This window comes from Symphalangus syndactylus, chromosome 3 (genome assembly GCF_028878055.3).
Source record: "Symphalangus syndactylus isolate Jambi chromosome 3, NHGRI_mSymSyn1-v2.1_pri, whole genome shotgun sequence".
In the NCBI taxonomy this organism is placed as follows: domain Eukaryota; kingdom Metazoa; phylum Chordata; class Mammalia; order Primates; family Hylobatidae; genus Symphalangus; species Symphalangus syndactylus.
Window position 1 is genome coordinate 53861771 of NC_072425.2, and position 25638 is coordinate 53887408.

The 25638-nt window shown below is 44.2% G+C and overlaps 1 protein-coding gene across 28 annotated transcripts in view; it reads right to left on the reverse strand.

Annotated features, from left to right (window-relative positions):
• Positions 1-25638, reverse strand: part of SYK (spleen associated tyrosine kinase) — a 121053-nt gene that overhangs the window by 23993 nt on the left and 71422 nt on the right. For 22 of the 28 annotated variants that reach the window (XM_055271995.2, XM_055271992.2, XM_063636915.1 and 19 more), the window contains 7 exons: positions 24571-24658; positions 24048-24225; positions 21128-21337; positions 19953-20142; positions 10437-10577; positions 9680-9792; positions 1821-2440 (listed from right to left, as the gene is read on the reverse strand). In XM_055271995.2, the coding sequence (XP_055127970.1) occupies positions 2368-2440; positions 9680-9792; positions 10437-10577; positions 19953-20142; positions 21128-21337; positions 24048-24225; positions 24571-24658 (993 nt within the window). In that variant the 3' untranslated portion in view covers positions 1821-2367. Of the gene's footprint in view, positions 1-1820; positions 2441-9679; positions 9793-10436; positions 10578-19952; positions 20143-21127; positions 21338-24047; positions 24226-24570; positions 24659-25638 lie in introns of those variants that run through there. The other 6 variants (XR_010120218.1, XR_008656618.2, XR_010120216.1 and 3 more) reach the window with 1 other exon arrangement.

The following is a 25638-nucleotide window of genomic DNA, read 5'->3' on the forward strand; positions in this document are numbered from 1 at the left end:
GGAGGCCTTTCCCAGCTTCCCAAATGTAGCCCTTTTCACATGACCAATCCTTCAATTAAGTTACCTTTCTCTATTTGCCCTCCTTGGTGGCTGCAGGGGAAAGGATAATTATTCCTGATCACAGGACACATTTTCACTAGAAAAGACTTCCTCGTGCTGGCCACAGTGGGAATTCTGCACACAGGTGCCTGCTCCACCAAGCGGAGAGGCTCAGGAGCTTGTCCAGGGACAAGGAGACCCGGCCAGACCTCTGCAGGGAGGTGAGGCCCCTGCCCCCATCTCGCCCCATCACATTCTGGATGTTTGGCATCCCCAGGCTCCTGGGAGGGGAGAAGTGCTGATAAAAAGGCCAAAAATCACACAGAAAGAAGACAGAAAACTCCACACACTTCCTACATAGGTGCTACTGTATTCCTACGAGCATGGGGCCTGTGTTGAAGACTCCCTCTGGAAGTTACAGAAGGAAGCCACCAAGAATTCAGCCTCACAGCCTCTTTCTCAGATGCAGTCACCACTTTACCAAACTTGGCACATCCAACCACTCCTTTCATAATTCTACACCTGTTTGTGGCCTGGCTGACAGATATTTTGTCATTGATCTTTCTAATTTCAGGGATTCTAAATGTGTTTTGAGAATCTGCTCAGAACTCAGGGATTCTGTCTTTAAAAATATGATTAAACCACCAGATAGTGTGATTTCAAAAAGTGTACATGGCTTCCAAAAACTTCTAAACACAAGTTATATGAGGGACTCCTGTCTTCTGTGGCTGAGCATGGGTACTGATTGTCTTGCTCCATGCCTTGCATCCCCTGTCCATGGCTGTCCATGCACTTTAAAATGTCTCAGGTTTAGCTGAAGACTGGATGGGTCCAAGTTTATTTATATCTGCTGGCATAAGAATGATGGCTAAATTATCTCTTTAAGTTTTTTTTTTTTTTTTTGACAGAGTCTCGCTGTGATGCCCAGGCTGGAGTGCGGTGGCGCAATCTCGGCTCACTGCAACCTCCGTTTCTTGGGTTCAAGTGATTCTCCTGCCTCAGCCTCCCGAGTAGTTGGGACTACAGACGCATGCCACCACGCCCAGCTAATTTTTGTATTTTTAGTAGAGATGGGGTTTTACCATATTGGCCAGGCTGGTCTCAAACTCCTTACCTCAAGTGATCCACCTGCCTCGGCCTCCTAAAGTGCTGAGATGTCTCTTTAACTTTCAAGAGGTACAGCAAAACTGAAATCAATGGGTGATGACTTCTTTAAGATCAAACATGAAGACAAGGATTAGTTAAGACCAGAAAATCATTCTCCGGTCTCGTATCTTCAACTCAAATTCACACACCAAAAGGCCTATTTGTGGTGAGGCTCAGGGTCTTTGGCTTGTTCTGAATTAATACTTTCTTTGGAAAGTCTTTAGATGGCTTTGATCCCTGTGCTGTCCCCCCATTACAGACACAGAAAGTAACAGGGGATTCTGGCAGCAGCCTCTCTGTGGAGGAGAGGAAGGTGTGGACCACGTCCAGGGGAAGGCAGCCCGAAGCTGTCCTCAGTGAGACGCTGGGGTTCGGGCCTCTTGCCCCTGCTGTGCAGCCTCCATGCAGGGCTTTATTTACCAGTCACTAGGTCTTCAAGACAGTCTGCAGGAGAGAGGATTTCAGGGGGAAAGTAAGCCAAGCCAATTCATTCAAATGGTCCCCTTTTATCACAAACATGTAAGTCTTTCATCTCATAACAGAGACAGCAAAAGCAGTATCCAGGCTTTTTTTTTTTTTTTTTTTTTCTTTCCTTAACTGGCTACATGCTTAGAAACTGCACTGGTCAAACTTGATTTTCTTTTTAAAGCCTCAAAACATTTTTATTGTCAGGAAAGCTTTTCAGTGGCCAGGGATCAGTCTCATGGCCGTAGAAGCAGCCAAATTCCTCTGCCTTTGCTTTCCCTTCAGGAGTCACATGCTAAGGCATCCTTGGGCATTTGGAAAAGGCTGCTTGGGGTGAGAGTGCTCTAGGCCACTCTGCAATGTCCCTGGGCCCGATGAGTAACAAATGCACCCCAGGAACCAGAGAAGGGGAAAGACATGAAAGGGATTTGGAAACAGATTGTAAAAATAACTTGTATGAAAATCACACAGACAAGAAAACAAACAAATCCAGCTAGCCCCTTGGATCCTGCCATCCGTCTTTTCTCCCGGGACTGCCTTTGCTTTGTGGAGGGTGAGTCCTGGGACAGGCTTCGGGTGACAAGTCACGGGCATGTTCCATTCAAGGCTGGCTCTCCCGACTGGCAGAGGGAGGTGGCTGACAATCAATTCCTCTGGATACATTTTCCTGTGATTGCTCCTGTGATCAAAGGCAGCCACCGACAGGTGCGGAAGCGGTTAGTTCACCACGTCATAGTAGTAATTGCGCAGCCGCAGTTCCACTGCTACAAATCCGGGCCTGTTCTCCACACTGGAATGGGAAGAGGTGCATTCTTGTTTGTCAATGTGCTTGTGAAAAAATGCTGATCACAAGTGGGGCCTCTTCAGGCTGAGTACCAGTGATGCTGCTCCTTGGTGGCTGACTCTAGGGCCTGCAGCTCACAGCGTGGTCCCTGTGCCCCCGCCCCAGCGAGACCAGAAGGCTGTCAGAAATAGTGTCAGCCTACTGTAGACCTAAATAACCCACATCTGCATTTTTAACAAGACCTCCAGGTGATTCATGTCCACCTTAAAGTAGGAGACTTTTTGCATTAGAATTGGGAGTGTTTTAGCCCCAGGTTCAGATATGCGGCACACAATATGCTTCTGTGCCACAGGCAACACAAAGAGGCTGTCTCTCTGTGATTTTAGCAAAACAGGTGTCTGAAAATACTTGGCAAATGTTCTGCAGATATAGTCAACATCTGACTCGTAATCTTGTTAAGAGAAGAAATAAGAACATAACTTTAATTCTCCCTTTCCACGCTCTAATCGATGGCTCTGGATTTTCTGAAAATGAGCTGTTGATACGGGTTCTTAGGAAAACTCAAAACATGGCATGGCAGAAGCAAAGACCCAGGGCTTGTCTATGATCAACCTTAATATAGCCAGTCCTTACTGCCACTGCTGGCCAGGGAGGCACTGATGTCAGTAAACTACAGGCAAAAGCGTTAACAATTCGCAGTCTCTAAACAAACATTTACAGACACTTCTGTTTTCTCTTACACAGACATCCTGTACAGATCACTTGGAAGCAAGTACTAAAACCCTGATAATCGATCCTCACTTAGAAGTTATTTTTCTTATTTTGCAAGATTTCTGGATATTGCAAGTGGGTGAAGTTGAAATACAATAAGTGAAAAAGTGAAACAGAATGTGAGATTAAATTGTAGGAAACCGTCCACATTCAGCCATTTTGACCTATGTCAATGGCAATTTCATATGGTTCAATGTTGACACAAGAGAACAGCCATAGAACGTGCATCAGGACCAAGACTCACTCATCATTATAAGAGCAGAGTGGCTTCTACAAATCAAAATGGGTAGCTTTGTCAAATGGCATCAAAATACATGGTTTCACTTATAGCTTTCAGTAGTGAGCAAAATGATAAAACTGCTCAAATTGATCAGTGTGGTCAGCCATCTGTGGTCATGTCTGGGGACACGGGCCTCCCAGGGTGTCACTGAGAGGGGCCTTGTCTCTGGCCACCAAGTGTGTTCCTGGAGGGGAAATGGTGGCCAAGCCTCTGTTTTAGGAGCATGTGTCCACCCAGAGGGACAGCCTCTGTCTTGCTCCTAAACTTCTACAGTCAAAGAGAACACACTTTAGCATCTTTGCAAAACGGGGCTCTGCTCCAACTGTGGGGATCCAAATGGTACAAAGAGCACCTTTGGATCTTGCTCTGGGGGTTCATCTGCCCAGCAGCCAAGGAGCAAACTAATGCAAGGAAACAGGAATACAGACTCGTCCTCAGGAAAAACACCTGGTCAGGTCTCCTAGAAAATTTCTCCTGTACATCTATGGGAGATGCTGCCTCCAGAAAGCTGGGACACAGCTGTGCTTCAGCAGCAGGAGGGTGATGCAGTGCCCTTGCATGCCCAACTTCCCGCCCTGCCCTGGCCTGCTGCTCTGCTTTCAGGCCAGAGTGCAGATTCTGCTCTGCCCCTTGTACCCAGTGACCCTCCTCCTCTCCCCTCATCCCTACACTCAACCTTGCTTCTTAGCCTGCAGGTCTCAGCTGCAATCCCTAAAGGTGGCCTATCTGGAGCCCCTGTTGGAAGTGTGAGGCTTCCCTCCCCATAATTTTCTGTTCTCTTTTAAAGTTTCCATGTGTGATTTTATATAAAGAGATATATGGTCTTTATCCTGGGTTCCTGGCACAGAGCTCCTAAAACCTTTGGAATTTCCTGATTGTTGGGCTGAAAGCAGCATCTTTTGTTACTCATGATAAACCCCCTTCAAACATACCTGGGTTTGTGCTAATGAGACTACTTCTCTCCCTCCCTCCCTCCTTCTCTCCCTTCATCTACCTCCCTCCTGCTCTCTCTGTCTGTCTCTATATATCACCTTGGAGAGGGTGGCTGTTTACAACTGAGGAAAAAATGAAAAAACAAAGCAAAACAAAACAAAACAGAGAATATACTAGGACCACCTGTAGTCCCTTCATTGAATCCACCACGTTCTAAAAGCTCCAATATGCTTCTGTGCTGCAGGCAACTGTGAGAAACTACTTCAACACGAGAGGGCTTTAAAAACCCCACACATACACGTGATATCCTCCAGGCCCCTGTGCCCTCCTTGCTTAGAATTCCCACTGGAGTCATCGCTTTCCTAAGACACACCATAGGACACACTTATTTTTAGCTTATTGTTTATTGCCTGTCTGCCCCAGCCCAAACTATAAGGTCTGATAAGGACAGGGTCTGAGGCTTCTGTGAGACTTGCACCTGGGGTGGCAGCCTGCATAGCAGGAGCTCCGGCAGTGGCCACCGACCCTGTGAATGACCCAGGGCTCTCAGAGGATGTGCCCCTCAGAGGAAAGCCTTGGGGCTGAGGCTGTGCAGGGAGCCAGGGGAGATCTCACCAAGGTCCTGGGAATTCATGTTATATCTTGGGCTTCTTGATCTTTAAACAGGAATTTGAGCCGCATCTAGAGCCTCCCTGACTCTCAGAGAACCTTGAGAGCCCAGGAATTTTCTCCATTCGGCAGAGGCCCCCACTGGAGGGCTGGGACTATTAGGAGACTGTTTTTCAGGATCAACAGCACCAACTTCTCTCCATTTGCAAGGGCTTTCCCCATTGGTGTCTTTAATCACCCCAAGCATGACTTGTCTCTGGAAAACACTACAGTGGAAGCCTTCCTGATTCCTGCTTTTCTTAGGGCCAGTGTTTCCTTCCTGGCTTTCACGCTGCCTCCTTGAGTGACCTGCACGGGGCAGGACTCTGATGTTGTGTTTCCTCTTAGGAAAGTGAGAGGGGGAAAGAGTGAAGCATGGGCCATCCCAAAATATGCCAGATTGGGATATTGATTATTTTGAGTTGAAAATATTGGATAAATTGTAGTTTCCGAAAGGACGAGCTGATCTGTCTCTTCCTGCCTGCAGCAAGCCATAAAGACTCTTCTGGGAAGGAGATCCTCCCTGTAGCAGGATGAGAAAATGCCCCTTATCATCAGAGACTGGGGATTGGAGTTGCAATGGGCCTGAGTAAACATATTTAACACAGTATCCCTTATCTTCCACTGGTTTTACACTCTCCTCATATCTCCTAGTGCCTTCTCTAGAAAATTTACTCCTTCTAGCCAGATTTTATTTGTCCTGTCATTTCTTCTTAAATGTACGGTTCTTTGTCTAAAAAGTATAAAAGCATCTTGTTTTGGCCACTTCTTTAGACTTCACTCTCTTGTGAGGATCCCCATAAAGATGCAAAACTAGTAAAATTAGTAAGCTTTTCTTTTGTTAATCTGGCCTGGTATCAATTTGGTTTCTAGGTCCAGCTGAAGAGCCCATTAAGACTAAAAAGGAGTTGGAGATAATCTCTGGCTGTCTTACAAGATTGAGGGATGCTGTCTGCCTTCTCAGGGCTCTGTCATTGAGGCTGGGAAGTCCCTTTGAATTCCCTCCAGGACCACACCTTGGAACTGATGACAAGGCCTGCAGTGAGGGACCCCCTGCATCTTCCAGAGGGCCTCGAGCAATAGCCCGGGTTAGCAGGACCAGCCCTTGGCGCTTCTGAGTTCTCCTTGTGGCCCTGCTCCAAGGAATCTTTTCCTTTTTTTCATTCAGCTGCACCTCATTGAATTTCCTATGTTCAGACAAAGTGATACAGAGCTAGAAAGAAATTATTTAGGCAGACAGTGAGGGTAACAGAGTCCTCTGTAAGGTTTCCTTGCAATAAAAAGCAGCTCCTAAATCATGTCTTTTCTAACAAAAAGCAGCCTGAAAAATCAAGCTGCAAGCATAGCTAAGCAAGCTAAAAGCTTGCATAGGTAAATGCCAGCAGCTGTGTCAATAGAAAAGGGACACCTGGAGCCAGGGATATTCAACATGGAGGTTCCCTCTTCCACTTTCCTTGTTGCCACGTGTGCAGTAAAAAAGCAGGCAACAAGGCCGAGGCGGGCGGATCATGAGGTCAGGAGATCGAGACCATCCTGACTAACACGGTGAAACCCTGCCTCCACTAAAAAATACAAAAAAATTAGCTGGGCGTGGTGGCAGGTGCCTGTAGCCCCAGCTACTCGGGAGGCTGAGGCAGGAGAATGGCGTGAACCCAGGAGGCGGAGCTTGCAGTGAGCCGAGATGGTGCCACTGCACTCCAGCTTAGGCTACAGAGTGAGACTCCGTCTCAAAAAAAAAAAAAAAAAAAGCAGGTAATGGCCGGGCGTGGTGGCTCACACCTGTAATTCCAGCACTTTAGGAGGCCAAGGCGGGCGGATCACGAGGTCAGGAGATCGAGACCATCCTGGCTAACAAGGTAAAACACTGACTGTACTAAAAATACAAAAAAAAGAAAATAAAAATAAAAGAAATCAGCCGAGCATGGTGGCAGGTGCCTGTAGTCCCAGCTACTCAGGAGGCTGAGGCAGGAGAATGGCGTGAACCCGGGAGGCAGAGCTTGCAGTGAGCCCAGATCGTGCCACTGCACTCCAGCCTGGGTGACAGAACGAGACTCCGTCTCAAAAAAAAAAAAAAAAAAAAAAAAAAAAAACCGGCAACATGATGTTGTCGGCCAAGTAGAGACCTCATCTGCATAATAAAAGATTAGGGTGGGGTGGCCAGTTTCTTTTCGTGTTATGTAAATGGCCCACCTGGTCCAACCAATCTTTAGGCCCTATGTAAATTAGACTCAAGCTCGTCTATAAAACCCTGTGCATTTCGACATGGAACCGGAAGAACCACTTGGGAGCTCTTATCTCTCTGCAGGAGAGACAGCTTTTCTCTTTTCTCTTGCCTATTAAACCTCTGCTCTTAAACTCACTTCTTGTTTGTCTGCATCTTTGATTTCCTTGGCATGAGGCAACGAGCTCAGGTATTACCCCAGACAAACACAGCTGCTTCAAAAGTTTCAGAACATCTCCCCACCTCCCCCAACCCTGTTTGAGGTCACTACTAGAAACACTGTAACCTTCAGAAATATAGCTTTGTTGGGAAATAAATCAAAGTCTGATAAAGAGCTGTGATTTCTAATCTGGGGCATGGGCCATTGTCATGATTTCCTTTTGACTGGGGCTTGTGCCCTGGAGCTGACTCCTCCAAGCCTGCAGAACTCACTGAAATGCACCCCTGCAGAGAGGACTGGGGTGGGAACCAAGGGGAAAGACATTGCCTGCCTGTAAACCTCACTCAGGTTCCATCTTAAATCTCCAGGCGGGAAAATACGTTTAGAAAGAATACTCTCTTAAGGAAACTGTTCTACTGCTCTACTTTGCGGTAATTCTGGTAAACATCCAGTGAATATTACGTAGACTGCTTTCCCTCCCCAGTCTCCCCCTGGTGGACCATTCTGGAAATAACAGTGCCCACTGTTAGTGCGTCCATGGAGGACAGAGGTCGGCCCAGCAGCTCCCATCCTGATTCCTTGAGTCACAAGAATGCACCACGAGCCCAAAGGGCATTCAGCAGCCTCACTGCACCCACCTGGGAGCCAAGTGGGAGGTGGTGCCCCTGGCTGCAGCACCCTGCCCTCTTCCCACCCACCTTTCACTCCTCACTGTTAAACACACACCACAAAGAAGAATCGGCAGAAGTACATAGATCAGCATCAACGTTAAATGCAAAAAACTCCCCCACTGCGAGTTCATTTTTAATTCGAAGTTTTTGCATTTGTATCACAATGATTTAAACTCTACCCTCCTCACCCTCCTACAGGAAGGGAAGCCTTGCAAAGGGAGCTGCAGGCTGGACCAAAGAACACTTGCAGTAAAGGGTCATAGGCTGCCATGTGCCCAAGGGCTGCCCTCCCCAGGGTCCAGTGCTGCCAGTGCCTACTTGCCAATGGTTCTGACGATTCTAGTTTGGGCATTGGGAGAATTAAGCCAAGACTTAGGAATAAACATCCTCCTAAATCCATGAATAACACTTCCCTCTTGCTGACACTTAGCTCTCCCTGTAGCACTAACACTTGGGGTTGGAGAAGATGCCCTGGGGCCCAGGCCAGGCTCCTCTCCTGAGCCACGGCAGCAGCAGGGGCAGGGAAGCATCTACCCACAATTTGCCTGCTGCCTTTGTGGCTGCCCCCTCGGTGGTTTCTAGATAGAGAATGAGATAATTTCCCTGTCAGTCACAATTGTGGTAGAGTGATACTCCCAGGGTGGGGAGGGGAGGTCTCGGAATCTCAGGTGGCATCTGCAGCATTTGGAATAGCCCTTATCTTTCAGAGGCTCTGGCAATGTCAGCTGTATCTGAAGGCAAACCTGATTCCACAAAGCATCAAATCCATGGCCAGGATTTGTGATGTCCTCCTGATCACAAACCACATCGATTCTAAGCTGCATGGGCTCTGTGTGCACAGTTCAGTACCAGGTTGCTGGAGATGGCGGCTTGGGGTCACCATGCTACGCACGCACAAGCAGCCTGCCAAGCCTGGCAAAGCTGTACTCCTAATTTTCAGCGGCAATGCATTTTCTTTCCCTGCTGAGCTGCCCTGAACATCACCTGAGAATAATGCCAGGTGTACTTTAAAAGCATAACAGCATCTGGGATCCACTAAGTGAGACCTATGACGGCAGTCAGGGTGGACTGAGGCCACCACTTCAAGGACAAGGTAGATTCTAGGGAAGTGCAACCTTAGCCAATCTCTCTGTGAGCTGGCCAGAGTCCGAGGTCACCCCTCACTGCTCATGGTAATCAGGGAGTTAGGAAAGTATAACATCCCCTGCCGAGTACTTCTGCCATCCTCTATGCCAAAAATTGCATCCAGCCCCAAACTCTTACAAACACTTTTTTACTTTGACTGCCCTTGCCCCATTTCTCCACCATTATTGACATTTAAATTTGGACACTTGGGTTAAAGTCCCCATCTAAACTTGCTCTTTAGGCTCTACCACATGTAAGTGCATGGGCCAGAAAGCAAGGTCTCTTAAAGCAAGACCAGCCCCCACCATTGTTTGTTTAGAAAGGGGGCACATTCCTGATTCATGAAAAGGTGAACTTTATCCTTTTTTTAGACGCCCAGCCATTTCATCTGTTTCCAGAGCATCTGAATACATCACAGACAGTGTCAGGTACTCACTCGTACGTCCAGCACAGGTTCATGAGATCGTACATCTCTCTTGGACACCCTGCAGGGCACCCCATCCGCTCTCCTTTCTCTAACATAGCGGTGACTTCACTTCCTTTCATCCCCTACAACATGCAAGATATGCATAAGCTTGTTTTTTTTTTTTTTTTAAAGGTGTTAGTCAAACAAAACAAAACAGCCATTCCAAGACATGGAGGAGTACATGTTGTATAATTTCAATTATATGAAGTATAAAAACAGAAGCACTTAATCTGTGATGTTGGAGTCAGATGGGTTACCCCTGGGGAAGGCTATGTGTGCAGAGGAAACAGGCCTCTGGGGTTCTGTTCTTCATCTGGGGGCTGATTTCACGGGTATGTTTCATTTGTGGAAAACCACTGTACTGCATGCTAAGAGTTGTGCCCTTTTTGGTATATACGTTTTAATTAAAAGATCTAAAAAATGTAATTAAGATACTGTAAATAGTCATTATTTCTATTTCAACTCTAATGAATAATGATCTGGGTTATATTTTGTGTATATTTACATGTGTTGACACACAATGGGAAAAACACACTCTTCAGTGAGCATCAGTTTTCGTTCTCAGTTTGGAATAGACTGAGGGCACATTAACTGCTTACTGGTAAAAGATAATGAGAGACTCAGAGAGGTGCTCAAATTTTAGGATTTTCAGGTTCTTGTAAAGACAATCTGGTGCTTATCTGTTCTAATGGCCCCACAGTGAGAAAATGAAGCAGCAGTGACTCACTCGATACGGCTTCTGCCCATAGGAGAATGCTTCCCACATCAACACTCCAAAGCTCCAGACATCGCTTTTGCTGGAGAACTTGTAGTAGTTGATGCATTCTGGAGCGTACCACTTGACAGGCCACTTTCCATGGGTCTGGGCCTAAAAGCAAAGCAGAGGGAGAAATTCCATTAAGAATAAAATTGTGGGCCGGGCACAGTGGTTCATGCCTGTAATCCCAGCACTTTGGGAGGCTGAGGAGAGCAGATCACTTGAGATTGGGAGCTCGAGACTAGCCTGGCCAACATGGTGAAACCCCGTCTCCACTAAAAATACAAAAATTAGCCAGGTGTGGTGGCAGGTGCCTGTAATCCCAGCTACTCGGGAGGCTGAGGCAGGTGAATTGCTTGAACCCAGGAGGCGGAGGTTGCAGTGAGCTGAGATCACACCACTGCACTGCAGCCTGGGTGACACAACGAGAGACTCCATCTCAAAAAAAAAAAAAAAAGCAAAGAAAGAAAAGCATAAAATTGTGTACATTCATGTTCATAGCAGCATTATTCCCAATAGCTAAAACATGAAAGAAACCCAGGTGTCCTTCAGCAGATGAGTGGATAAACAAAACACCCTCTATATAGACAACGGAATAGTATTCGGCCTTCAAAAGGAAGGGAATTCACTACAATATGCATGAGCCTGGAGGACATTATGCTGAGTGAAATTGAGACAGGAAAATAGGGCCTGGAGGCAGGGAACCTAAGGATTTCCTAAAACTAAATCAAATGGAAACCCTTCAGCTATGACAGGAAATATCCTCTTCATTTACACAGGGTGTACACTCAGTAAATCACTTTGTAACGTTACTTCATCCTCTTCATTTACATAGGGTGTACACCAAGTAAATAACTTTGTAACTTCACTTCAGCCTCTTCATTTACGTAGGGTGTACCCCAAGTAACCAGTGAACACCTCTAGAGGGTATTTAAACCCCAGAAAACTCTGTAACTGAGCTCTAGAACCCCTATGCTCAGGCCCGCTTCCACCCTGTGGGGTGTACTTTTGTTTTCAATAAATCTCTGCTTTTGTGGTTTCATTGTTTCCTTGCTGTGTTTGTGCGTTTTGTCCAATTCTTTGTTCAAGATGCCAAGAAGCTGGACACCCTCCACTGGTAACAAAATGAGCCAGTCACCAAAGGACAAATACTGTATGGTTCTGGTGAGGTACCAAGAGTAGTTAAACTCATACAGACAGAAAGTACAATGCTGGTTGCCAGGGACTAGTAGGGAGGGGAGAATAGGGAGTCAGTGTTTGATGAGGATAGAGTTTCAGTTTTACAAGATGAAAAGAGTTCTGGATATTGGTTGTACAACAACATGAACGTACTTAGCACTGCTAAAATGTACACACAAAAAATGATTAAGCTGGTAAATTTCATGTTGCATGTATTTTATCACAACTTTAACAAAGAATAAAATCCTGACCCACAAAATACTGTGCGTGTATGTGTGTGTGTCTGTGTGTTTAGTCTGAATTTTAAAGATACTATGAAATCTTAAAAGCTTTAAAATTCTTTTAAAAAATCGAAACATGTATATTTTAAGATTCAGGCTAAAATGCTTGCATCTTTTAGTTTTCTCCTCTCATCTTTTCTTTTGGCCACACACAGCTTCATGGGGCATGTAGATGGCAATGTAGGGGTATGTAGAAGCCAAACCTGAATATTACTTCATGGTTATGCTCCAAGAAATACTGGGCTGTTCATAAGTATATTTAAGTACTACTGTGCATATGTCCATAGTTTTAAGCCAATGCCAATTATTTCTTTTTTTAATTTTTTAATTGATATAAAATATTTTACATATTTATGGGGTACATGTATTTGTTACATGCATGGAATGTGTAATGATCAAGTCAGGGTATTTGGGGCATCCATCACCTTCAGTACTTAACCATTTCCATGTGTTGGGAGCATTTCAAGCCCTCTCTTCTAGCAACTTTGAAACAAACAATATAATGTTGCTAACTATAGTCACCCCACTCCGCTATCAAATATTGGAGTTCACTTGTTCTGTCTAATTGTATGTTTGTACCCATTAACCAACCTCTTTCATCTCCACTCCCATCCATACACCCTTCCTAGCCTCTGGTATCTATCATTCTATTCTCCATCTCCATGAAATCTTTCTCTCTCTCTCTTTTTTTTTTTAGCTTCCACACATGAGTGAGAACATGTGGCATCTGTCTTTCTGTACCTGGCTTATGACCTAACATAATGACCTCCAGTTCCATCCATGTTGCAGTAAATGACATAATTTCATTCTTTTTCAGGCCAAATATTATTCCATTGTGTATATATATATGTATATATGTGTGTGTATATATATATATATGTGTGTGTGTATATATATATATATATCTCACATTTCTTTACACATTCATCCATCGATGGACACTTAGGTTGATTCTACATCTTTGCTATTCTGAATAGTTCCATGATAAGCATATGAGTGTATGTATCCCTTTGGTACAAGTTTATTTGCCTTTGGATAAATACCCAATAGTAGGATTGCTGGATCATATGGTAATTCTATGTGTAGATTGTTTTGTTTTGTTTTGTTTTGTTTTGTTTTGTTTTGTTTTGAGACGGAGTCTTGCTCTGTTGCCCAGGCTGGAGTGCAGTGGTGCAATCTCGGCTCACTGCAAACTCTGTCTCTCGGGTTCACACCATTCTCCTGCCTCAGCCTCCCAAGTAGCTGGGACTACAGGCGCCCACCACCATGTCCAGCTAATTTTTTTGTATTTTTAGTAGAGATGGGGTTTCACCATGTTAGCCAGGATGGTCTCAATCTCCTGACCTCATGATCCACCCGCCTCGGCCTCCCAAAGTGCTGGGATTACAGGCGTGAGCCACCATGCCCAGCCGGTTTTTGTTTTGAGAAGTCTCTCTACTATTTTCCATAGTGACTACACCAATTTACATTCCCACAAACAGTGTATAAGAGTTCCCTTTTTTACTGCATCTTTGCCAGCATTTTTTAAAAATCTTTTTAATGATAGCCATTCTAGCTGGGGTAAGATGGTATCTCATTGTGTTTGTAACTTGCATTTCCCTGTGTTTGGTGATATTGAGCATTTTTTCATATACCTGTTAGCCATTCGTATATCTTCTTTTGAGAAATGTCTATCTATGTTCTTCATCCACTATTTAACAGGATTATTTGTATGTTTGGTTTACCAGTGAGTTTTATACTTTTGTGTTTTTATGATGATAAATATTGTCCTTTTACTTTCATGTTTAGGATTCCTTTGAGTATTTCTTCTAGGATCAGTCTAGTGGTGATGAGTTCCCTCAGTGTTTGCTTACCTGGGAAAGGCTTTATTTTTCTTTTATTTATGAAGGATAGTTTTGCTGGACATGGTCTCCTTGGGTGGCAGTATTTTTCTTTCAGCACTTTGAAAATGTTGTCCCCTCCTCTCCTGGCCTGTAAGGTGTCTGCTGAGAAATCCACTGTTAGTCTAATGGTGATTCCTTTATGGGTGATTAGAAGCTTTTCTTTTGCTGTTTTTAGTATCTTTGCTTTGGCTTTGACTTTAAGTAGTTTGATTATAACGTGCTGTGGAGAAGATGATTTTGCATTGTATCTGTTTGGGGACCTTTGGTCCTCCTGTATCTGGATGTCTAGGTTTGTTGTTATATTTGGGAAGTTTTGATCTAATATTTCATTAAATAGGATTTCTAATCTTTCATTCTCTCTTCACCCTTGGTGATGATTTGAATATTCAGTTGCTTTACACTGCCCCATATATCATGAAGAGTTTGCTCATTCTTTTTTATTCTTTTCTCTTTACTTTTGTCTGAATAGATTGTTTCAAAAGATCTGTCTTCAAGTTCTGAGATTCTTTCTTTTGCCTGACCTAGTCTATTGGTAAAGTTTGGGATGTATTTTTTTTATTGCATTCAATGAATCTTTAGTCCTAGAATTTGTCTGGTTCTTTTAAAGATATCTATTTCATTGATAAGTTTCTCATTCATATCCTGAACTGTTTTTCTTAATTCTCTCCATTGTTTTTCAGAATTCTCTTATATCTTATTTACCTTCTTTAAAATCAATATTTTGAATTCTTCATCTGGGGTTTTGTGGATTTCTTTTTGATTGGGATTTTTTTTTGCTGGAGAATTATGTGTTCCTTTGGAGGTATCATATTTCCTTGCTTTTTCATGTTTCCTGTGTTCTTACATTGATATATGCCCATGTGGTATAACAGTCATTTCTTCCAATTTTTTGAAATTGCTTTTTTAGAGGAGGTCTTTTTCCTGAAGATGTATATATGTTGTTGTGTATATATATGTAGGGCACTTTGGGTTTGATTTGGGGTGAATGCAGTATTTAATCTATGTATAATTTCTTTGGCCATAAACAGCCTCAGTGACATCTGTGATTTTCTCAGTGGCTTAGGGTATGGTTATTAGTGGAGGCTGTTGTGAAGGTGTACCATGAATAAGATGATAGGTGGGCCAGTCTTCAGACCCCAGTGGTGACAGCAGTGAGCTGAGCATGCCTGTCCTTGGGCCCTAGGGCGGTATACACTAGCACTGGTGTTAGTAGGTCCAAGCAGGCTGACCCTTGGGCTTTCAGGTAGATTGTCTGGATGCTGCAGTGGCTGGGCATGTGGGCAGGTTCTTGGGTTCCTGGGCAGTGGGTGTGATGTGGGTGATGGCAGTAATAGTGGTAGGGCAACTCACTGGAACCCAAGTTCCATGTTGGTGTTGGCAGTGGCTGCAACAGGATGTCATGCAAGTATTGGGACATGTGACTAGGCCAACGGACTTGTGCTCAGGCTCTCTGGTAGTGCATTCAGCTGCTGGCTGTGATACGCAGGGAGGAGTGGTCTCTAGATTGCCAGCAGTGGCTGCCCTGAAGGCCTGCCACCGGAAAGGGTAGGGCCACTCTCAATAGGTGCAGAGTAGGCAGGTAGCTGTGGGATATGCAGTCTCCTTGAGCCTTGGTCCCACAGCAGCCCTCAGCAGTGGTGGTGGGATTTGCTTTTGTGGTATGTGAAAGTGCCTGGCCTCCCTTCTCCCTATGTGGCCCGGCAGTGGCAGCATCAGCCCTGGCCCAAAGAAGGACACAGACCTTTGGAGGCTTGGCTCTCAGAATGGCACTGGCTATGGGCCTGCTCCTGGGGAGGCTGGGGACATTCTCAGGGAGAACAGTGTAGGCAGCCAGCGATAGGGGGTGTGATTTGCTTGTGTCTCAGTCCCACAGCAGCCTGCAGCAGCAGGGGGATCTGTCCCTGGGGTGTGTGAAGGTGTCCATTCTCCCCTCTGTCCTTGGCCTGGTGGTGGCAGCATCACCAATAGTCCCAGCGCAAGATGCAGTCCTTGGGGGGCTTGGTTCTCAGTACGCACCAAGCTGCAGCTACTCAGAGCTTGGAAGCCTGTTGGACTCAGCGTGAGTTCCCTCTATGGAGCAATGCCTCTGTGTGATCCCTAGGCAGCTCCCTGTGTTAGTCTTAAGGCCCACGTGGGTCGAGGTGTTCTTCTGTCGCTAGGACTGTAGAAGTCCTTGGCTGGAATGTGGAGCCCTGGGGATCTCTCACTTATGCTTTCCCCACATCTGGAAGCTTCTCCCAGCTCCCAATCATTCCTGGCCAAGCAGGCTGCCTTGTTTCCCCGTGCTTTGCTTTTGGTGCTTCCTGTCGCTCCTTGGTTGCATCTGTGTTCTCTCTTAGACCATCTATTGGAAGTGTGAATGTGTTCTTGTTATTTTGGTCCCTCTCCATGGAGGAGCATATACTAGTTGCATTTAGTTGTCCACCTTGATCAGTTCTCCACCCAGGTCAATTATTTTAGCATGCACTATTTGCTAGCATCATTAAAAAAATGATCAAAGCTTTCTAATTTCCTAATTTTAAAAAGCAAGTGTTAGTACAGAGGTCAAAACTGCATAGCAAAACCCTCTCTCTGGGTTTGGGATTCAGGGGGCACACAGCGGAGTCTGGTTATCTTCTGCTGATGTCACCTGTGTGAGGTCTCATTGGGGTGGAGAGAGGGACATGATTTCAGTGAAAACTGATTTCATGACACTACAGTGGATCACAAGGAGACACTCAGGACGTCAATCTGGAGACCATAAGGTGCCGTGGCACTTCTCTTCCAAATGATACAACTGATTATACTTTTGTTTCCATCACCTTGTGTGCTATTTTAAAATTTTGATCTTACAAGTTACGAACAATACAGCCATATATGTTATTTCAAGTTTCTTCTGAATTTTGAACTGATGAAAAAAGTAAACCTTTGACAAATCTTAAATGCAATAAAAGTTAGGCTGTCTTCAGAATAACCTAGATACATGCATAAATAGGTAGTGTATACTTTTTTCTGGTCATAAAACTAGGGGCATATTCTTTTTGCACGGTACTTTATAATTTTTCTACCTAACCATGTATAATAGACATATTTCTAGGTCAGCACATGCAAATAAAGTCACTTTTAAAAGGGTGGCATTGTGAGCTTCCTGCGAATCTGCTATGACTGATTGGACCAAACCCTGCGGAGTAGTCATCAGGCAGTTTCCAGATTTTTGCCGCGGCAGCCTGTGCTAGAGTGCACATTACCAGATGTGTGTGTTTGCTCTCGGAAGGAGCTGCTGGATCAAACAGCACTTGTGTTTTTCAGTCGTAATGCTGCACAAATCTACGCTGCCATGCATGGTTTCCCGAGTGCCAGAGTTCGTTTGCTTCCACAGCTAGCACTTTTCTTTGATCTTGTTTCACTTTTTTTTTCTTTTCTTTTTTTTTTTTTTTGAGACAGAGTCTTGCTCTGTTGGCCAGGCTAGAGTGCAGTGGCACAATCTCAGCTCACTGCAACCTCCACCTCCCGGGCTCAAGCAATTCTCCTGCCTCAGCCACCCGAGTAGCTGGGATTACAGGTGCCTGCCACCATGCCTGGCTAATTTTTGTATTTTTAGTAGAGACGGGATTTCACCATGTTGGCCAGGCTAGTCTCGAACTCCTGACCTCAGGTAATCCACCCACCTCAGCCTCCCAAAGTGCTGGGATTACAGGCGTGAGCCACCACGCCCGGCCCACTTTTTATTCTTTTCCATTTCACTTTGCTTTGTTTTCATACAGAAATCCTCCACTACCCTGTCTTTTCGGTAGTTTTGTCTCTTTTTGCTGCTTCCAACATGGCTTTTATTTCCCTAGTGGCTTTTTTTCTTCATTGATTGTCCAAAGACAATCTTTGGTTTACTTTTTAGTTTAGTTTACTTTTTAATGGTATGCTGTTTAATATCTACAGCAGTTTTAGAATTGGCCCCATGTTCTTTGACTCTTTGACACTTCTCCTTGCAAGGGTGGTTCTATCTATCCCATCCTTTGAAGCTGGTGGCCTTGGCTGCTCTGACCAATAGGATCAGGTGGAAGTGACCCTGAGGCAGTTTCTGGGCCTGGCTTTACAGGCCTGGCAGCCTCCACTTCCTGCTTCTTGGGTAACTGCTCTCAGCCTACAGCCTGCAGCTGCCATGCTGTGAGGAAGCCCCAGGGCCCCAAGGAGAGGCCATGTGCAGGTGAGCTGGCTGGTAGCCCCGCAGAGGTCTCCAGCATGGGCTGTGTCTAACCAGCTGCTCAGTGGCTGAGTAGTGTGAGTGAGCAGAGTGGAAACGGTCCTCCTGTCCCTTGGGCCACCATACAAACCCCTGTGTGAGCAGACACACTGAACCCTGCCTACTCGGCCCTGCCCACACAGCAGGATGGCAAGGAAACCAACACCTGGTGGTTTTTGGCACTAAGTTTGGGGTGATTTGTTATACAGCAGTGGATAAGGTGCCCAGCCTTCATGCTTCATTTTCTCTATCTCCTCTGTGTCCTTGTTTCAGACAGGCTGTCTTCTTTTCTCTAATGATCATGATGAGGTACATCCAGCATTACAATAGGCTTCTTTCTCCAGCATGTCCCGTGCTGGTCATCCTAGGCTGCTGTCTCCCTTGCTCCGTTTCCCTGCTGTTTCTATCCAGGCCCATGCTGATGCCCTTCTCACAGTGGTTCACCTCTGAAGGGGCTTCCTTCTGGGAAGCTACTGTATGAAGAATGGAGTGAGGAGGGCCAGCCTGACCCCTGCTGTACTCTCACTTGGCCTTTGTGCTCAAGATGGTGGAGTCTGCCTGCCTGCCTGGGAGCTTGGTTCTTGTGGCTCACCCTTCATGCCGTCCCTTTGCTGGCCGAGGTCCACCATTCCCCATCACCTACTGGTCCATGGACTGCCTCTTAGGGAAAGGTGAGTGGGTGGGTATTGCACTCAGGGTGGGGTCTCTGACCACTGCAGGGCATGAAACACAGGATCCTATCTGCCACCCACTAGGTAGATTTTCAAGGTCTGCCATCTATTTCTGAGCATGTGGACTTCACCAGAGACTAGCAGGGTTGTTAACCTGCCTTCGAGCACCCTCTTTGACTCAGTGGGATTGGTGCCATCACATTTTCCAGTTGGTTAACATAGACCCTAGGTATACACCACAGATGAGTTAATATGAAGATAGAGCTTTCTTATCTTTTCTTCTTTTAGTTGTTATTGGTTCATCTGAGGGTTCAAAGAGGGGTCAAGTCATATTAGCAAGGGGATTGGTCACTGTGAAATTATTTTTTAGGAAGTCCAAACCTGTACCCAGAAATAGTTTCTACTTTATGTTTTGCTGGAAGTCCACCCTTAATTCTTGATAATCTCTGCCTCACCAAACCAAGGGGCATATTTCTTTTAGCTTCAGTCACATAACTATCTAGATCTCTTCTTTCCAGCACTGCATTTATTTTTTGACACTTCAACTCCTCTGGATACCAGTTAAGCCAACAGAACAATTTCTACATATGTAGTGGACATACACAGATGACGAGTTTATTTGATAAATCTTCACTTCCTAACTTTTACATGTATAGGTAGGTGTTCATTAGAAAGTTATTTTGGAATAGCTCCATCCTGCAATATTGGAGCTCCAAGCTGCAGTACTGGAGCTCCAAGCTCCAATAGCTCCATGCTCCAATAGCTCCATGCTGTGGAACAGTGTTCCACCACATGTTATGAAATGTCCTATCAGAAAAGGATGCCATGGATGAATCTGGTTTGAGAAATGCAGTGCAGTAAACCCTCTACTGAGACTCCTAATGTTGAGTAGCATGAAAAGGGCTTTGGGGAAATCCTGCAAGAATCAAGCTGTCCAATCCAAACTTTTCAAATTAACTTAATGAAGGAATCCCATTCTTCTTTTTTCAAAACGAATCATCACTTAATACCTCGATTCCTGATCATTCCATGAAACATAATTTGGAGTATACTACTTTGAGTAAATCTCAAGGTGTGATATATTATTTTTATTTTTTAAACAGTAAAATCAAGATTATAAGAACATTTCTTACATAGTTATTTTTAAGTAGCAAAATTGATTTTGAAACCATACCAATAATAAAATAAAGAAAACTTACATTTATCTTGTATTTTTTACCACCTGCTGCTCTGAATATTAGCTAAGTTGTACTTACCTTGTAGTAGCTTTCGTCAGCACGCAGTGCTTTGGAAAGTCCGAAATCACTGATCTTGGCATAATGTTGAGTAACTAGCAACACATTTCTTGCAGCCAGATCTCTGTGCACAAAATTGCACTCCTCCAAATACTTCATGCCCATGGAAACCTGATGAACCAGTTCTATGATGTTCTTATCCTTGACATGTCTGAAAGTCATAATGATCTCATCAGCTATAACAGACGGTGACCCATTTCACAACAAACAACCATGCTCCTCACGCAGGCAGTGGGTGAATCTACTCCATCCCTCTTCTTAAACAACAAAACTCACAAGTGGTGACAAATAACTTTGTTAGCATATAGCTCTTCAGGACTCAATGCCATGTTCTCCTGGTGTTCAATGGGATTGAGTTTCCTGGCATGCTTGGAATTGCAAGAAAAGCAGTATAACAGAGTAGTCAGGCCTGGCTCACAGACAGCCAGGCACCACCTCAAATCCTTGTTCCAGTATCACACAGGTCACAAAACTAACCTTGAGTCTCAGTTTCTCACCTACAAAGTAAGGGTAAGAACACCTCCCTTCCATGGAGACTAAAGAGACAATCTAAGTACAAACGCAGCACAGCAAATGAGCACAGCAAATGAGGCAAGCTCCTCGGTGGCCATAATTCTGTCTTACTCCAAGTAAGACAACAGCTTTAGATGAGAAGAACACGATTATTCCCTTGATGGATGTAATCAATTAGCAGTGATTGGTATTTTCAGAAGTCAGTACTCATGAGAACATAAGGTCAGCCAAACAGATAAGACCTAACTGTCACCTCTTAGAAAAGCACTTATTTTAAATGTTTCTTTAAAAAGCAAGTGTTCTTCCCAGTGAGAAAGGAGATTTCATGTCAAGATATTCTGAGGCTGAGTCTATCACTAGGCCAAGACTGAACGAGTACAGGAAGAAAAGAAAGACAAAACTGTCAAATGAGTTCTTCTCTGAACAACTAGAGCTAACAGAGCTGAATCCAAAGACTGTGTCTCCCTCTGTCCCTCTGTCAAGGTCCCTGAGTATGGACCAATAAGGGAAGGCACAGGAGGGTGGGAAGGCTTCCCAAGGAAATCAGGCTGCTCAGCCCATCCAGAGGTGGGCCCTGTCCCTTAGGGGATAGCTTCCAGGCCTGTGGCGGCACCTGACAATACCTGTTCTGCTGCAAATACTTATTGAGGGGACCAAGTTCTGCCATCTCCATAACCAGCATCCAGGACTCGGCCTCACATATCCCGATCATGCGCACGATATACGGGTTGTCCAGCTGCTGCATGACATTTGCTTCTGCTAATAACTCATTTTTAAGAGCGGGGTCATTGGCCTCATTTTTCAGTATTTTCACAGCCACTGTTTTCACAACTCTGCAAGAGAAATCATAACACACAAGAAACTTTCCAAAATGCCTCACTTCTAGATAATCTTCTCCTATGAAGCATAATCCCCATGCGGAAACAGTCCCATGGAAATACCTGCCACAGAGTGGCAATGTGTCTTCAGAAGCCTATAATGGATGGCTGGCCTTCCAACCTATATTCCCTTATTTTATAGACAATGAGAGTAATACCCCATTACTAAAAAAGAATGGTGGGGGCTGGGCATGGTGGCTCATGCTGATAATCCCAACACTTTGGGTGGTTGAAAGGGGAGGATTGCTTGAGGCCAGAAGTTCAAGGTCAGCCTGGGCAACATAGTGAGACCCCCATCTCTAAAAAAAATCACCCAGGTGTGACAGTGCAAGCCTGTAGTCCCAGCTTCTCGGGAGGCTGAGATGGGAGAATCACTTGGACTCAGGAGTTCAAGGCTGCAGTGAGCTTCTTGCCACTTCACTCCAGCCTGGGTGACACAGTGAAACCCTGTTTCTAAAAAATAAAATAAAATAAAAAGAATGGTGAAGAACAGTACTGAAGAATGTCCCAACCAAGCAAAAACCCTAAACTGTGAAATATTTAAATAACTTGTAAATAAACTTCATCAACGATGACATGCATGAATTCCTGTAACATCTTGGGATTCACCATCTCAGATTACGTGTAATGAATGTGAATATAAAATGCCTTTCATAAACGTTGAAAGTGAATTTCTAGGTGCAGAATTTAAAAGCATACATTTCAATGTAATACATTGAAAAGGTAAACAACTCTCCTGAGAGAGGCTGAAGAAGACCTAGTAAATGGAGAGATGGGCTGTGTTTATAGATTGAAAGACTCAGTATTGTAAAGACATCATTTTGCCCCAAATTGACCGAGAGAGCCTCTCCTCTCTCCAAACTCTCTAGTTGAAATTATGTCCACAGTCATGTCTATGTTAATTCACAAATTTAAGCACAGAATAAAGATCACAACCTAAAGCTCATGATTCATACAGAAACATTTTTACTCATTGTATGAAATGACTGTGATATACAAACATATTTAAAAATAAGTATCACAACCAATTTTGATTGTGTGTGTATATATGTGTGCATGTATATACTTGTAAATGTATGCATGTGTGTATGTTTGTGTGTGCATACATATATGTATGTCTATCTATTTGTGTGTGTATATATGTATATACACACACAACCACATGCACAAAAACAAATGGAAGGGACAGATTGGAAAGCAAGCATTTCTTTTTTTCTTTCTTTCTCTTTTTTTTTTTTTTGAGACAGAGTTTCACTCTTGTTGCCCAGGCTGGAGTGCAATGGTGTGATCTTGGCTCACTGCAACCTCTTCCTCCCAGGTTCAAGCAATTCTCCTGCCTCATCCTCCTGAGTAGTTGGGACTACAGGTATGTGCCACCACACCCAGCTAATTTTTTGTATTTTTAGTAGAGACGAGGTTTTACCATGTTGGCAAGGCTGGTCTCCAACTCCAGACCTCAGGTGATCAACCTGCCTTGGCTTCCCAAAGTGCTGGGATTATAGGCGTGAGCCACGGCACCCAGCTGGAAAGCACGCATGTCTATGTATATTCTTGTCTGTATTTTTAACCCTTGAATCATATAAATTACCTACTCATGAAATTTTTTTTTTACAAAAATCTCTTAAATTTGAAATACCATGAAGCTACTAAATCCAACCACATTTATATTAGTATCATACCAATTTAAACAGAGGGTGTATTTCAAAGGACTTTAGAAACCAGTAGTTTTACTTGTACATTCTGTGTTGGGTACCTTCTAAAGACCAAAAGAAATACAAAGATATTTTCAAAATTTAGCAATTTTAACTGTTGTATAATATGTACTGTTATTTGAAATCATAGGATAAAGCCAATAAATAATTATACTAATCATATTTGGAATCAATAATTTTCATAGTGAGAAAAATGACTATAAAATTAAATACATGTAAAAACTGTATTGTTATAATGGAATGATTTTATTTTAATTAAATAATGTGTGTGTACAAATAAAGATCTAAAAATACAAACAATAAGGTTAGTTAACAGTAGTAACGTTTAGTTAACAGTAGTAGTGTTGGGATGGTATTATAGAAATATGATGTTCTTCTTTTCTTTTCTTTTTTTTTGTTTTGTTTTTTGAAACCAGGCCTTGCTTTGTTACCCAGGCTGGAGTGCAGTGGTGCAATCATGGCTCACTGCAGCCTTGACCTCTTGGCCTCTTGAGCGGATGGAACTATAGGTGTGCACTACCATGCCTGGCTAATTTTTTAATTTTTTTTTTTTTTTTTTTTTTTTGTAGAGACAGGGTCTTGCCGTGTTGCCCAGGCTGGTCTTAAACTCCAGGCCTCAAACAATCCTCCCACCCCAGCCTCCCAAATTGCTAAGATTACAGGCATGAGCCACCATGCCAGAGATTGATGTTTTTATTTTCTTATGTTTCTGCTTTTTTCAATTTCCTCATTTTCCATAAGATGCATGTACTATTAGGTTGGTGCAAAAGTAATTGCAGTTTTTGCCATTAAAGGTAATGGATTATTTCATTATAATAGTACCAGAAATTAACAAGAATGGTAGCATTAATAAAAAAAGGGTTTAGTCATGCCAGGTTACATTTTATTATTCTCAGTCGTGTCTAGAACCTGAGCTCATGTGAGGGTGAGACTGGTGGAGCATAGCAACTTACTTTTTCATTTGGTAGTAGCCTTTTTTCACAGTTCCAAAATTACCAGAGCCCAGTTCTTTATCTTCCAGCGTCAGCAGCTTTCGGTCCAGGTAAACCTCCTTGGGCCTGATCTCCTCGGGGTCTGCGTAGGGGCTCTCGTACACCTCTGTGTCCATGGGTAGGGCTTCTCTCTGGGGGCCTGCAATGCAGTCAAGAAACATACAACCCGGTGCTGGACCCCACACCAGGATTCATCCTTCCAAGAACATGATCTTCATGGGAGTGTGAACTCAGAGTAGCATCAATGTTGCAAGGGATGAGAAATTCTGAAGAGCGGCAGGGACATTTCCAACGTCACTGGGTGAGGGAGGTGGGAAAGACCATTTCATTCAATAGCACCACCATAGATGTGAGTGTCTCCATGGCTAACTGTGGCTGTATTGCAATCATGGACATGGGGTGGATTCGTGAACCAACTCTACAAACTTACAAGTTACCACGCGCTTTGCTCTGTGAATGTCCCTTGAATGAAAGCAAGTCTCACCTTTTTCTGCAGCCCAGGGTGCAAGTTCTGGCTCATATGGATTGAACGACACGGTACTCTCTTGCTGGTTCCCTTGGGCAGGGGAGGGCTAAAGTACATAAAGGACAACAGGTCATTTTTATTCATCCGCACAACTGTTAAGTTGATCTGCATAATTATTTTTATTTTCCAATAATCACAGTTTAACTTTTGCAGGAAAGACAAAGGAAAGAATAATGAAAAACAAGGAAGAAAATAAGGCTGATCTCATTCTTCGGGCAATTATTTGGATCTTGCAAGGGCTAAAGCAAGCTTGTGCTGCTACAACTCAAGGGACCCTGTGAGGTGTTCAGAAGGTGTGGTGAGAGTCAACTCTACTGGCCTGGATAGAGCTGCTTCCCCACTCACCCCCTTGCACATCCTATTCCCACCTACCAAAGATCGCTGATGATTTGCATGTTTGCCTTGGAAGCATTTTCCTCCTTTAACTCATGCTCTTCAATTTCATATTACATGGACATTATTTAAAGAGGAAAATTAGTACTCATCAGCTGCTCCTACCTACTTCCCAACTCCAATGCATGTATGTTTTCCAAGTCTCCACCCAAGTCTTTATCTTCGGTGGAGATGCAGCAGCATTGGGGTGGATGGCAGAGGGTAGCACTGGTCAGTGACTACAGGTCCCAAGGGAAGGCCAGATGCTGCCACCTAGGCCAGCAATGCTCCAGCTGCCACGGCTAATGCTGGAAATCAGTACCCCTGTGAGACGGGGGCTCCTCTTTGTGCAGCTGAAGGAAGGCAAGTCTTCCTAATGCCCACAGCAGGTAATAGAGGCATATCTGAGACAAAGTTATGCAGCCTGTTAACAGCAACCTTCCCTATTATTTATTTGATCCACATCAGTTTATATCATGAAACAACTGGGGGGGGGGGGAAATCTACTCATTATCCTAAGGACTTTCCCTTTTGAAAGTCTCTATCTTGAGTTTTCCTGACCCACCCTTTCTTCCAAAGTAAAACAAAATTCTTGCTACTAAATTTAATTCACAGGAGAACCATGATTCAGATGCTTTTTTTTTTTCAGGGTGA